The 15,733-nt window shown below is 28.2% G+C and overlaps 2 protein-coding genes across 2 annotated transcripts; both read right to left on the bottom strand.

Moving 5' to 3' along the window:
- Positions 1–6,729: 6,729 nt before the first annotated feature.
- Positions 6,730–11,147, bottom strand: LOC114182599 (VAMP-like protein YKT61). The gene is made up of 6 exons (XM_028069493.1): positions 10,790–11,147; positions 10,388–10,485; positions 10,095–10,199; positions 9,871–9,936; positions 9,269–9,355; positions 6,730–7,044 (listed from the first exon to the last, which is right to left on the bottom strand). Exons 1-6 carry the CDS (start codon positions 10,980–10,982, stop codon positions 6,994–6,996), a joined length of 600 nt encoding a protein of 199 aa, XP_027925294.1. The 5' UTR covers positions 10,983–11,147; the 3' UTR covers positions 6,730–6,993.
- A 1,886-nt stretch (positions 11,148–13,033) lies between these two features.
- LOC114182664 lies at positions 13,034–13,691 on the bottom strand. Its single transcript, XM_028069574.1, has 2 exons — positions 13,509–13,691; positions 13,034–13,387 (listed from the first exon to the last, which is right to left on the bottom strand). Exons 1-2 carry the CDS (start codon positions 13,589–13,591, stop codon positions 13,300–13,302), a joined length of 171 nt encoding a protein of 56 aa, XP_027925375.1. The 5' UTR covers positions 13,592–13,691; the 3' UTR covers positions 13,034–13,299.
- Between the last annotated feature and the right edge of the window lie 2,042 nt (positions 13,692–15,733).

The following is a 15,733-nucleotide window of genomic DNA, read 5'->3' as shown; positions in this document are numbered from 1 at the left end:
TTTAGACACTTAATTTTATGATTTTATAATTTTATAATAGTTATAGTATTTTATTTGTTGTTATTAATATTATAAAATTCAATTTATATCTTATTTAAATTTACTTTTTATTTATTGTGATTATTATTTGAAAATTCACTTAAAAAGTCATTTAAAATATATATGGTTGGATGTCATCTTACTAAAAAACAAAATATGGTTGTTTGGTATAAGAATACCGTAGTTTTGAAACTAACTAGCAAGAGAAGTACATGTGTACGGTTAATAACCTTCTATATGTGAATTAGTTTGTGTTTGTTATTGGAATCACTCATCTTATTATTTCACCACCTTGAGATTAAGTGAGAACTATTTCTAAGTTGTGGTATAACTAATTTTTTCTTTTACAGTTATATATATATATAAGGCTCTGACTAGTTATAGAGTTTTGATTTTAATGCAAATGAATTATTCAAGCAGTTACCAAGGGATCATAATGAAATTTGATAATATTAGGCTCTAAGTGTCAAGAATGAATATAAAATTACACTTAAGAGCACTTCGAAGACATGAATAATTACTTCTTGGTGAATAATAATTGAACTAATAATAACCGACATTTATTACACTACATTTATACAGTATATTTGCTGGAAAAGTGATTGAATAAATCAACCAACATGCATTCAAGTCCAAAAAAATGTTTATAATAAGAACTCATAGATAAAAGCATGTTAATCTAAAAAGTAATAAAAGAAAATGAAGTCTAACATTATAAACACTATCAACCCAACTAAAATAATAAAATTGTAATCATGCAAGAATTCTACCATTTTTACAAACATGGTTAGCACATTAACAAATTAATGATCAGACCACACACAAAATTCTGATGAAACAAAAAAAAAGTTGTAAAAGTTTTAGAAGCACAAATTGTATTACCAAGAAATTAAAATTTAAAATTTGAATGAATGCCGTACAAATATGGGTAAAACTAAATATAACATCATACAAGAAAAAAAAGAGAATGAGAAAAAGGAAAAAAACTAAATCATGATTTTACCGATGAATAATCAGTGATAATCAAAATCTTTTAACAATTGCTGACAAATATTTATTGACAGCTTTTAATCATTGATAAGTATTGATGAAATTTGATAATCAATAATTACCGACAAATTTTTCTATCTGTTGATAAATTTATCGATAAACATTTTACTAACTCGATAATTTTAATTTGGAGTATTATAAAACAATATAATATTATGCGATTTATCACTAATTTTATTTTGTGACTTTCTTACATAACTTTAACTATAATGTGAAATGTATGTTAAATTCTCTTTAATTACAAAGAAAGTCATCGAGTATTAACAGTTTCAACACAAACAATTAGAGAAAAAAAAATCAAACTCAATTTCAGTACAATTGTGATGGTAGTGGTCCCATACAGAAGCAGAATTTATTCATTGTTCATCGTTTTTTTTCTTTTCTTTTTCATGCAACTACCTTTCATCTTCGTTTATCTTATTCTTTATGCATGTGTTTTTGTATTATCACACCGCATCTATGTTACGTCTTTTCTACGCAAATATTTCTCACACAATATAATCATGGAAAGAAATTTATATCAAGAAAAAAAAAATCAATATATTTGGTGGTTTGGGGTCTTTGTTCCCCCATTTTTTTTAATGTAATTATTTAACGTCTATGATATTTTAATATTAGATTGGTTATTTTTATTTAAAATTTTAGAATAATATTATTTATTAAGATTAAATATATTTTTAGTCACTAATCTTGTATACAAAATTAAAATTTTACTACAATAAAATTATATTTAATGAAAATTATTTTTGGAAATTATTAAAATTTCCTGCAAATTAACATAAATTAACATAAGAATGGACCTATCAACATACTAAAGTGATAATAATAGCGAGAACTTTAATTAATTTTTTTAGAGGTTCATGACCAACACAATTTGGAAGGTTAAAATTTCACTTTCCCACTTCTATTTTATTTTCAGATTTCCCTTTCCCTTTTTCCTCTTAGCATTTTTGTTTGAACGGTTTCCTTGTCTAGCTCCCTTCTTCATCTCACATTCACATTTCCATTTCTTCTTTTTTTCGTCTCACATTCATATTTCTGAACCTTTTCGTCACAATCATACATTTTCTCCGGAGACCAAAATATATCAAAGTTTTAAATAGAAATAGGTTCCAATTTTGCATCCAAATTTAGAGACTAAAATCATATTTAATCCTATTTTTTATTTATAATTTATTTTCTTATGAAATGCTTTATTTTGTCTTTTTATAATGTTTATTATGAAGATAATGTTGTTTTCTCTTTCATTTCTTTTTTATATTATTTATTGTGTAGATTACTATATTTTTTTAAATTTTTTTAGCTAAACATATTTGAATATAATTAACTTCACCTTTTAATAATATTTTATTTTATAATATATTATTTCTAAGCTATAAGTAATTACTTTAGATGGAATGACTTTATTAGTTTTCATTTTATATTGATCTAAAAATTACATATTTATTACTGTTAGTATTCGTTAGTTATTTAAGATCACAATTGTCCAAGATTTATTTAACAAGAAGGTTTGATGTAATCGTTATGGAGTCAAGATTGTATCATAAACACTCAAAACGGTTATATCATATGTCCTTTTGATCCAATTCACTTCATACACTCAAAGTATCATTTAATTAGTTCTAAATATAGTTAACCTAACTAATTTCGTTTTATACACTCAAAGTAACCATTTAATTAGTTGTTAATATACTTATCCTAATATAAATGACTATATTAATTCTATGCTTCTTATGGTCACACAAGTCATTTTCAGATGTCATGTTATTTAATCAAATATATTGTTGAATTAACCACTTCTATAAATACTAACAATGAAAATCAATATTCACATTCTAAGGGGAACCTTACACATTTAATTACACGGGTAACCAATATTCATAGGTCTTGTGACCAAATTTATTTGCACATGTAAGCTAGCTTTGACACACTACTGACAATAAATGAATTATTCACTTTGTGACAATGAATATAAAAGTATAATATCATTTAATCGAACTTGAATTTAATTATCAGGATAAACTATTTTTATATTAAGATATATACATTTTTAGCGTGAGATTAGATATTAACGAATAATTCGATAGTGGATAAAATAATAAATTCAACAAACAATAAAATTCATTAAAATAATAACACAGTACTCTGATATGATATTCGGAAGTGAATTTTAATCTTATATCAACCTTACGAAACCGACTTGAATTTCGTTAAGATCAACTCTGATACTCACGTGTGACATTAGATGAATACAAAAGTATAATATTATTTAATCAAACTTAAATATAGTTAACTAACTTTTAGAACACACTCATCTCAAGTCGAAACATATCATCTCAGCCTTGGGACGCAAATAGATACTAATGTGTAGTTTGATGGTCGTATTATAGATATTATAGAGGGTAGAGCAATAAATTCAATAAAAAATAAATTTCACTAAAATAAAATTTAATTCATGACTTTAATATCATATTAACAAGTAAATTTTAAATCTAATTTAACCTTACAATGTACGATGAGATCACACTCACTTATATATATTGTGAATTGATCTTGACTTTGGATATGATCGATATAGAACTACCAATAATATCTTAATAAACCACTACTTTCATCAACAAATACAAGGTCAATTACGTGTTTTGTAAAAAAAATAAAAATCTATAACATTAATTGTATGACAGTTATGATTTCTTCTTATAGGCATTCTTTACAAGCTACATGATATGAAATAGATAAATATTGAACGCACTCGTTTCTAGAATATAAAATTACTCTATTTGAATTATAAGATTTAGAAATAACCCTTTTAAATATATGGACGTTGTTAACACATTTTTAGAAACATGTCATGAATTGACATAATTTAAAGTAATGAGCACAATACTTGTAGGCACAAGTGTTGTCCATATTAAGTTTCTTCATCACCCACCAAAGGTGACGTGGTTCCAGTTCCTTCATAAATGTTTCAAGAAGACTACGTTACTTACCAAGGGTTTCAAGTGAAAATTGAAAAGCTATATTATAAAAATACAAGTACTGTTTTAATTTTGAGAAAAACAAAAAACTTTCTTCTTAACTATAAATAAGTTTTAGTTACTTTAAATACATTTATTGATTCTTGTCACCTCAATTTTAGTTAAGAAAAATATTTTAAAAAGAATAAGGAGATTAAAACTATAGTTTAAAATAAAGGTAATATTTAAAAAGAATATAAGGAGATTAATAAAAACGAGCATGAAGTTAATATTCATTTCTCTCTTGAGAAGGGTAAGATCATTTTATATGATAAAGCGATCGAAAAGAAACCATTAAAAAGCAAATCAATATTCAATTTGGCCTCCGAAGGATTGAGATACCAACGGATAAATTTCTCAAATAATATATCTTCTATTTCTAAATTGTTTCCTTAATAAGATTCTCAACAAAATTAAAAATCTTAATAAAATAATTTAAATACGAAATGATATATTTATTAACCTTACTTCTACTATTAGTTGAAATATAGTTAGTAGGTATTAGCCTTATATTTAATTAGCATCATCTTTATTTTTATTTTTAGTTAAACTAAATCTTATTATTAATCAGATAATATTATAGTCTTATATCTCTCTGTTATTATTAACCTTATTTTTACTTTTACTTGGTCTTAATATTTGAGGAATTTAGTTGGTGTGATTTTTTTAATTTGTATTGTCCTCAATTTAGTATCATTTTATTTAAAAGAAATTAATGTGATATTTTTTATTAAATTGATGTTAACAGTGTTTGAAATATGACTATGTGTGGGTGATTCTAGACTTCTTTAATCCTCCAATCCCTTTTTTACTCATCATACTTCCATGACTGTTAAGTACAGAGAAAATGAAGGGTTGTAAAAACTCGGAATCACTAACACATGATTACCTTACAAATTATGTTAACACCAATTTATTGAAAGTGATATATCATATCACTCATTTTAAATAAAATGAGGACTAGAGTGAGAATAAAAAAATTGAGGAATCACAATGAAGAAACCCCTCAAACAACATTGACACCGAAAAACATATTAAAACATATTAAGCCTTAATCTTTATTATAAATTAGTTAGTATATTGTAAGTGATTTCCTATATATATAACATGTAACTAATGCTATAATATATGAGTAAAAAATAATATTTTGTTTACTGTTTCTTTCATAGTCTTTGTATATGACATTCCATAAATTATACATTGTATTGTATGAGAGCATGCACTCTCTTGTTGTCTTCCCCCCAATACTAGAATTACTTCCATTCTTTCATGGCTTTAAATAATTCTTCAACCTTAGACCAGTCACTCAATCCCTACAATAATCTCTATAGATTGAGACAAGCCAGTCATCAATGATATTTCGTTAACTATTCTATCTTTATTTTGAAAAACAATACTTCCTTCACCGTGTTTATAGTGACAATAGTGAAAATTATCTATTTTCCATTCGGTCTTTACTTTTTGAGGTATCTTAATAAAGCTTGATTGACATGTTGATATATCTTACCAACAAGAAACCTGATATTAATTTTGTTCTTCACACCTATGTCAGTTCATTGCTTATTGTATTCTTCGTTACTTTAAAATTGCTCCAACATTAAGAATCTTCTTTCCTTCTACCAGTGAAATTCAGCTCAGTGATTGGGTTGGTTGTATTAATACTAGGAAATTCATAATTGGTTCCCGAGTCTATCTTATTTGTTCTCTTATATCCTAAAAATCTAAAAAGCAAGTCATAATTTCTCAAAGTTTTTCTAAAGTTAAGTATCGTGATCATGCTAGTGTCACTTGTCAAATTCAATGGCTCACATATTCAATTCATGACTTTGGTGTTTCTCCTAATCTTAATGTTCTGTGACAATAAATATACTCTTCACGTTGTTATCACTTAGTTCATGATAAATTGCTTTTTGACTTGATTAAAGTTCCACTTATTAATTCAACAACACATCTTGATCATTTCTTCACAAAAAGTTTTAGCTCCTAGTGTTTTTCATTTCATTTGCTCCTAAATATGCATGAATAATATTTATTCCCTAGCTTTAAAGAATATTAGCTTTATCTCTATTATTAGTTAAAATAAATATTACAACTTATCTAGTATTAATCTTATCTTTATTGTTAGTTAAAATAAATCATATCATAAATCAATTAATATTAATCTTATCTGTAATTTATGTTAACCTTATCCTTATGGTTAATCTTACTATAAATCAATTAATCGATTATACCTTATTTTTTATATAACTTATAATCAATGTGATAGTGTGTATGAATAATAATATTTAAAATAATATTCTTTTCTTTTATATATCTTTTATTTATTTCTCTGTGTCTTAAATATGATATATGATATACCAGAATTTTTACAACATAATTCGAAGACTCATTTATGTAAAAGTGTATTCACCAGCCTACCAATCATCATCTCAATTTCCATCTTTTGACTCATTTATGTAAAGTGTATTCACCAGCCTACCAATCATCATCTCAATTTCCATCTTTTACGAACCAAATGTAAATTCTAATTAATTACATGGAGCATCTTGTCTGAATAGGATGGCACAAATCACCCCAAGGTCAAGAAAAAAATAAAGCGAATGAGGATGTGACAATGTCAATATCCAACAACAAACTAACATGGAATGACTCCACCAGAACAATAATTTATGCATACTATTAATTATCATAGTGAACATCACAACAAGGTAAATGGGTATTTGAATTTGTCACACGGTAAGACAATACATATATCAGGTAAATCACATCATAATTTCACCAACCAAACAATGTAAAGTGATAGACATATGAAGCTATTTTCTCCTATCCAACAATCTCCATGTCTGAACAGGATCCAAGTGAGCTCGCAGCATATTATGGTCAAAGCTTACAATATAGTACAACACTGATTGGTTTTCTTGGCTTGTTTATAGAACATCTGTTTCAAACGCCAATGTCACATTTTGAGTCAGTAAAACGAACTAGAGGAAAAAATAATGCATTCATCATTAACACAGTTATCTTCCAAGGAAAAACCAAACATAGTTCAAATGCTCATACTCCATGCAAATGAAATAACCATATAGCTCACATATTCATATTAGGTCCAAAAAACACCATTTTCACATCAATTAAGACTCTGAAATTAAATTACTCGATATCTTAATATTCAAAAGATAAAGATGGCCACTTTTCTCTCTTTCAGAAACCAATGTGACATCTCAAATCTTTAGGCACCAAAAATGCTGTTTCATTCAATAATTAAATAGCAAATAACTAAAAGAAATGATGGAAATGATTACAAGCATAAATATTGGACCCAGCCTTATAAGTTTACTACTTTATAGAGTATATATACTCTGCAGTAAATGATTGAAACAAATGCGAAAAAGGAAAAAATAATTGAAGAACCTTTTGCATGTCAATTTCGTTCAGTTTCCTAGAGCTAAAAAAAATGAGAAAAAAAAAATATAATCTAAATAGACTGTAAAACTATTCAAAAGAACAAGTGAAGAAATAAAATTTCATCCAGAGATTGTGCTGACTTAGGGTCTGGATGAACTTCTTCACAAGTACTTTCAAGAGAAAAAAATACCAAACGAAAAATGAAATAAGTTTCTTAATTAAATAAAACTAGTTTATTCATAAATTAAGATGTACAAACTCTTCGGTATTAGCTTCCCCAAAAATCTAAACTTTTTTTAACTTTTGCACCAGGCTAATTTTATTTTATGAAGAAGCTTATTATTTTATTTCTCTAATTTTGTTGTCCAACCAGTGCTTATGAAAAATTTATCCTAGCAGAACCTTAGTTACAATAAAAAGATATTGATTATAAAAGTCAATAAAATATACCCTCACCAAGAGATTCTATTCTTCCTTCTAAAATAATACAGTAGCGGAAACACAAGTACCCACAATTTTATTATACTAAAATAACACAATAAAAAAAAACAAAAAATGGATAATTTTGTAAAAGTGGTTTCGAAAGGATTGTGTGGTAAAATAGAAATATTTGTACGGCTACCAATTTATATCTTCACCAAATAATGACTTTTTTTATTTGGTAAATGATAAAATAGCCTAATTAAAAATAACACCAAAAACAATTAAAATAAAAAGTGTCCCCTTTATATAATGGTAAAAACACACCAGGCAGCCGTGGCAACAGTGTTTTAAGACGAAAACGCACATCCTAATAAATATTTGGAACACCATGACCTTGCAAATAATCTTATTTGCAACAAACAGAGCAGGCTGCACATGTCAACCCACTGGCTTGTATAGGCATATCCCGCATAACTCAATAGGTTTTCTTAATTATCCCTAGATGTATAAAATTGTCTGTATGCTGAATATGACTAAATATTTACATTCACTATTTCATAAAATATTAGCACATTTTTTGTTGATTGTTGATAACTGATTGCACAAAAAGGATTTATCAGTTCATGGGCGAGTTCAACTATCAAGTTGTACTGTCATCAATTATCAAGTTGTACACTCATATACTTATAAGTGTACTTTAATTTCTTTTCACAGTATTTATTTTTATTTACTTGCAATAAATAAAAATCCTTAACTTTTAAATTTTTCCTTTGACTGTTTTAAACATCATTTTAGTTGGCAGTACACCCTCCTACAGATTTGGATTTGGGATGAAAAAGTTGTCAATGACCCTGTGGAAGTTTTTTTTTTCTAATTTTTTTTTCACAAGCACATGCCAGCCTGCAGTTATTTGGGATGACGGAAGAAAAGTAGTCCGCAAGGGATATCTAGATTGGCCCACTTTTGGCACATTCTTACCCCTTGGAAAAGCACATTCTAATGTACATAGACTCAAAAAGCCAAAAGCACAGATGTGTATTGTATAAAACAAAGTCCCAAACTGGCATGTTATTTATTACACATAATCCATATTAATGCATTTTGTATGATCATCTAATGGAAAAGCATATATAAAAGTTTTGCAGCAAGAAAAGAGATTAATCACAAAGCTACATAATGCATTCATCGTGCACGCAATACTCAACTCAATGATAACCATAACCATGTAGAGAAGACATAAAATATGTCAGGCAATAATAGATGCCTGACTATATGCAGCATTGCTGTACTAGTCCCAAATGCAAATTAGTGCAACAGGAGTTGTTTAGATGTACCTGGGATGCGGCACTCAGATCAGAACTCTTCTCAACTAAACTGTCCAGCTTCTCCCCTCTAGCCAGCACACTATCAATAGTCTTATGCTGTTCACAAACAGAAAGCAATCATATGGTCAAAGAAATCTACAAGCCAGAAAACTGCAGAATCTAAACAAGCCTATCGTGTAGGAAGAAATTAACAAAGCCCCACAACCCACCTAGAAGGCCCAATTCTCGACTACCCATTTATAGTAACATAACCAAGTAAATGCACATCAATAAGAAACAGCAACAAATCAGGAAGAAATAACTAATAGCAACTAAATTATTGATGAACCACAGACAGACATAATGTAAAATGGAGTCCATCGTATCACAATGCTAGAAAGAGACAAATTAGCGTTACTTCATTGCATTTGAGTTCATTAAAAAGATACTTAACTCACAGTATTGTAATCTAAACCTATATGTATTTGGGAAAAAAATGCCAAATTCTCAAACGAATTTCAAACAAAAAATACAGACACATAGCTATCATGTATAAAATTGAACAACTACATGACAAAATATCTTATGCAACTTTGGAAGACAATAGATGCAGGGAATCAGTGTGTGCTTACAAGGATGATTTTTGTTTCATCTAACTCTCTCTGGATTTTCAACAATTTGTCAGCCTCTGCAGGATCCTGATGATTTGACAGGAACAGATAAAAGGGGGTTTGAGGCATAAGTAATGGTGTATAAACGATACGAAAATGTAACAATTTATTAAACAGAAAAAAAAAAAAAAATGAATAAGTCCTTTAGCTGCAGCTCACAAAATATAGACGAGGAATTTACATGCCTGGAATTTTGTCAGAGCTTCATTCAAATAGGGCCATGGTTGAGTACTGTCTTCCTGTACAGTTCTCCATGACTCACCAAAAACTTTTTGATATTCATCTACCACCTGCATTTTTATAGTTACAGTCAGCTCTTCCTATAGAATCTCCACAAATTAAATAAATAAAACACAAACCCCTTACACAATTATAACATCCTCAAAATAGTTATCATGTCTCATCCTAACAAAGGAAGCAGCAACAATCCGTAAATAAAACATAACACTGAACCCACACGCGATGCTCTGACTCTCACCTGGTTTAGAAGAGAAAAGGCACTTCTAATCGGGTAATGATCATCCATAAATCCCAACGCACAAAGACCATTTCTGTTGTAGGTGTGCACCTTATACTCTGCAATCAAAAAAATAAAAGAAGAACGTTTTCAATCATTCACAATTCGGCAAAATATAAAAATCGACCCCCGCAGAAAACCAAAGAAATCACCGCAGATCAAAGCACACGGTTATACCGCATCGTCAATTTTAAAAACTACGATTTATATATTCTGACGGGGAGCAAGGAGGGCAAAAGATGATCAACCGAATCCGGATCAACAAAACGACCGCGAAATAACCCGAATGAGTAATCGGTGTCGGTAAATAGCAAGGTGGGAAAAGAAAGAAACCCTAAAAAACGGAATCTAAGGGAAAAGAACCTTCGTGTTGTACGGATTGGCGTTGGCCTTGAGGGGTGCGTTTGGCGACGGTACGACCGACAAAGACGATGAACTCCCTGACGCTGTGGCGTTGGAAGTAGCCGAAGTGGGTAACGTCGGAAGCGTTCGCGAGAATCACGGGATCGGAACCTTCACCTGTGCATTTAAGCACCAACAACGCTGTGATCTTCATCGTTTTCTCTCTCTCGCTCTAGAATTTTCTCTCTCTCTCTCTCTCTCTCTCTCTCTCTCTCTCTCTCTCTCTCTTTATCTCTGTGAAAAACTGTAACACTACAAAGAGAACGAAAGACAGCAGATCGGAAACAGAAGAATGGCTCTCTCTATTACACAAAATATTGACGTGTGTAGTTGCATAATTTTACTTATATAATAACAACACCAACAATAATTATATAACTATAATAATTATTATAATTATTATTTGTTTGTTTGTAAAACAATATTTTGTTATAAAAGTCAAAGAAAGCGTTAATTTTCTTGATTCTCGTTTTTAGTGTATCTAAATAACAAAATAAAAGGCAATGAGGAAATAATATAATATTTTCATTGCACTAAAATCGAGAGTGTAAGTAAAAATAATAGCAATAGAAATAAAGAATAAAAAAATCATTTTTAATTCACGTTGAATGTTTGATCAGGTTGGAAGCTTCAAAATGAATCTATTTAATTCAGGGTTTTTTCTGCACCCCATTGTTTGCCTCTTGCAGTTTCAAAATTCCTTTACCCGAATTACGTGAACCGATCACTCTAACCGGATCCGAAAAGGACTTTCGGATTGGTTTCTTGGGAAAAATAAAAAACGCACGCTCATCCCCATCAAAAACCAAATTCTTAAGGGAAAAATAATTTAAAATAGTTTATTAAAAATACTAAGATTAAATTTTAATTGTTTAAGAGAAAAATAATTTAAAAGTAAATAAATTTTAGTTTCGTAATATTAGTTTTTGTTGTAATTTGATCTTATGATATTGGTTTTGTAGTATAATTGAAAACAAAATTTATTATGAATATAGTGGGTTGCAAATAAATTGAATGAAAATTATAAAAGTACATATAAAAATTTCAAAAATATTATCTTATAATTTCTTAAAAATAATTTAAAAAATAAAGTTAAAAAAATACAAAATGAGATGAAATATAAAGTAAAATTATGAAATTTATATTAAATAAAAACATTTAGATACTTGTAGGTATTTCCTATGAAAAACTCACTTTAATCATTTTAATTTTACATTTCAAAATTTCAAATTCAAACCAAGAGTTATTATTAATCATTTTTTATCGTCAAATTTATAGTATAAAATGTACATTTCAAATCATCTTACATATCAAATAATCTTATCTTTTCAATATGACACTAAACATGTTTAATAAAATCTTTTAAATTTTGTAACATTCAAACATTTTATTACTATCACAACATAACAATAATTTTTCTAAATTAATAATTTTTTTTTTTACAAAATCCAAAATAATATTTATTTTATTTAAACCATTACGTTTATTTCTTAATTAAAATTATATTTTTCATTATAATAGTTTTTTTCTTCAAAAAACTAATAATAAAAAATTAAATTTCAAATTATATTACAAAACTAAAATTTATTCATTCTTAAATTATTCTTTATTTTATTTCATCTCTTAAAACAATTAAATTTTAAACATAATATTTTTAGTTAATTATTTTAAATTAGTTTGACATAAATTTAATTTTCAATCTTTTTCTTATTTAAAAAAAAATCATAAAATCTTCCTAGAATTCTCAACATATAGGAAGGAATTTTTGCTACCAAATATTAAAAAATAATTGAAAATTTGATTTTCCAGAAGTTGAATTTTGAACTACTATAGTGAAAAGGTTAATTTAGAAAAATAATGTTCTCATGAGTCTATCAGAAAAACAAATCGACATTTGCATTTGAAAATTTCGTTGGAATTGATAAGATAATATTTTAACACAATTCGAATTATAAAAAAGTTGGATGTGACAACAACAGTGGATTCTTCCTTCTCCACAAATCAAGCATAACAAGAGTATGAGCATAACATTCCACTCTTTACTTTTCTTTTCTTCCACCTTCCTCCTTATAAAACACTTTTTCCTTTTCTTTTCCATCTACTAAAGCAACCATATTCTAACATTGTTTTCTAGAAGCTCAAATACATGCCACCCTCTGGTTAAGTTAGGACACAATGCCTTAGAAAAATAAAGTTTAGGACAAACAAATAAGGTATTTTTATCCCACAAATAAACAATCATCATAGTTTCTTATGACAAACAAAACGATGCAATATCCCAGATTCAGGTGAAACCTTTAACTTTTTTTTTTTTATTTCCAGAAGTTCTATACAATAATAATCTCATAATGTCAAAAAACAATTCTCTCTATTTTCCTAGTAGGATAAAAAAAATAGATAAATTGTTCACTAAAAATGATTAAGGGAAAAGAATGAGTGTCAAGCACGAAGCGCAATTGAAAACCATCATCTCATCTATGCGCAGTTACTAGGGTTTCAATAAAACGCAAGCCATCAAATTTTGGAGCGAACTTCTCCGTTAGAGTGGATTTCCGCGACGAAGCGTTATCACGGATTCTCCTCTCATCATCCTGCAACAAACAAAACACAAAACTCAGAAAATTATCTTTATTCAGAAAATAATTATTTTCATTTCGAGCATTGAAAGTGGTGAAATATTTTCCAAACCTGATGAGAGGAGGAGGAAGAAAGGGAGGCGACGGTGGCCGATGCGGCGGCGGCGAGGAGGCTGCACTTCTTCATTGAGAGTTTTGGCTGTGGACTGTGGAAGGGAGAAGAATGAAGATGAAAATTTAGGGGGAAATGTGAGTGGAAAAGAGAGAAACACAATTTGGAGTTTGTTGGTTTCTCAGGAGGATTTGATGACACACTATATATATCAATGACGCTCAATTATTATTCAAAATGAAAAAAATAGAGTAATAGAGTAATTAATTATATATTATTATATTGTTACTATTATTAAAATAGAGTATACCTTTTTCTAAATTTTTCTTCTTCTCAAAACTTGGTTTGTTTGGTTGTTCTAATGACTTTTTAATATTTTAAAACCTTTACTTAATTGATGTTGTTTAATAAAATAATTGAAGTTTTACACTCGAAGAAAAGTTTGTGTTGTTCTTTAAATAATATTTGTCTTATGCTCGTTATTTACGACTCTTTTTTTAAGAGATATGCATCACGTTAAAGCTTTGATTTTTATGCATAAAGAATTTTGTATTGTTAAATAGTTGAAAAACATTTATTAGGAGTTAGCATGGAATTTTTTTTTCATTTTTTATCGAAGTTTTTTTTTTCTATTATAACATGTGAAAAAGAAATTCCAACCGAAGTGATACAATTAATATCTTTTTCTTATCATAACATGAAGGGGTATTTAATGTTACAGGTTCTACAAAAGTTGCCACTTTGATTTAATGAAATTCCATGATGTGTTACGTTTTTTTTTTTTTAATTTTCTCTTTCTATGCGTCGCATTTTTTTAATTCTCTCCCACCAAGGTATCATATACATACACCCCATCCCCACCGGAGACACCACATACAACAGGAAAATGAAAACCAAATAAATAAAAAAAAGCTTCAACAGTGCAAATATTTTATTATAAATTTATAAGGGTAAAATAGGGATATATTAATTGACGGGGGTGCAGGAAGAAGCTGCCCGAAGAGGGTAATAAAGATTGTGGCCCTTCTGCATACTAAGGGAATTTCTTCTTCCAACTTCATGTTTTCTTCTTACATCCCATTTTTCTTTTTTAAATTTCAATTATATATTTATTGTGGTTATAGTTTTGGAGTGTGAAATTCGTAAATATTTCGAATTATATAATTCATAATGCAAATTTATATTTTATATTGTAGGTCCGAAATGTAAATTTGAAATGAAAATTATATTCTAAGTTGTATAATTTGTAATGCAAAATTATATTTGTATTGTACAATCTGTAATGCAAATACATTTCAGATCTTACAATCTGCAATGCAAATTTGAATAGTCAATCTAAAACACAAATTACATTTTGTACCGTACAATTCGTAATACATACAAATTGTGAAATTCAAAACTTACATTTCACATCTTTCATGGTTGATTTCGGTATTGTTCCTTACACTTCATATTATTGTGACATTTCCATTTGTTTTAGTAAACACTTGTATGTTGTCTCATGTTATACACGTTTGGCAAGTGAACCAATAGTTAACATAGTACTAAAATATCGTCCTCTGGGATTGACTCGTTGAATACTAGATTCCTAATTTACGTAATTTTGAACAAATAAGCATCAATAGAATTACAAGCATAAAATTTTAACAAAAACTTCAATCAATATAAAAATTGTCAGAGGATTGATTTCGTACCTTCTCCTATAGAATTCTACTCTTTTTCGATTGATGCAAGCAATGTAATCATCCACTTGAGTTTACTCAAAGCTATTTTACCCATAATATCTTAGTAGGTAAAATCTATTCATTCAATTCGAACTCCCAATTCCTTAGGTCAGTTTACAAAAATTCAATAGAATCATGAAAAACCATTAATAATCTCTATTGTAAACTAATTAGATATGTCCAATTTCCCAATTATGACATAACCTAACCCGTCTTGTTTATAATCACAAATAATCCCTAATTTTCCAATTATAAAATCGCTCATAGAACAAACGATAAAATCATACACAGAGCACTGAGATGAAGAACATTAACAAAACATCAAATGTAAAGAATAGAACCTATAATCCAAAGTTTTACATCAATCCTCCAACAAAAAGGAAAATTAGTTCTACATAATGAAAAGAAAAACTAAACAAGGTAGACAAAGTGAATGACGAAAAAGAGGAGAAAAAGTTTGTCCGTGAACGCTCTTCCTTTTTTATATTTTCCA

Source organism: Vigna unguiculata, chromosome 4 (genome assembly GCF_004118075.2).
Source record: "Vigna unguiculata cultivar IT97K-499-35 chromosome 4, ASM411807v1, whole genome shotgun sequence".
NCBI lineage: Eukaryota > Viridiplantae > Streptophyta > Magnoliopsida > Fabales > Fabaceae > Vigna > Vigna unguiculata.
The sequence above is the reverse complement of the archived record's forward strand: the minus strand, read 5'-3'. Positions and strand labels throughout refer to the sequence as shown.

Bases quoted from the DNA above. Each gene is read 5' to 3' on its own strand.
- LOC114182664 (XM_028069574.1), bottom strand. From the start codon at position 13,591: ATGAAGAAGTGCAGCCTCCTCGCCGCCGCCGCATCGGCCACCGTCGCC. The intron at 13,388-13,508 runs AATATTTCACCA...TGATAACGCTTC, and splicing joins TCCTCTCATCAGGTTTGGAA to GTCGCGGAAATCCACTCTAA.
- LOC114182599 (XM_028069493.1), bottom strand. From the start codon at position 10,982: ATGAAGATCACAGCGTTGTTGGTGCTTAAATGCACAGGTGAAGGTTCC. The intron at 10,200-10,387 runs GTGAGAGTCAGA...ATAAAAATGCAG, and splicing joins CCTTTTCTCTTCTAAACCAG to GTGGTAGATGAATATCAAAA. The intron at 9,937-10,094 runs GCATGTAAATTC...TCAAATCATCAG, and splicing joins AAGCTCTGACAAAATTCCAG to GATCCTGCAGAGGCTGACAA.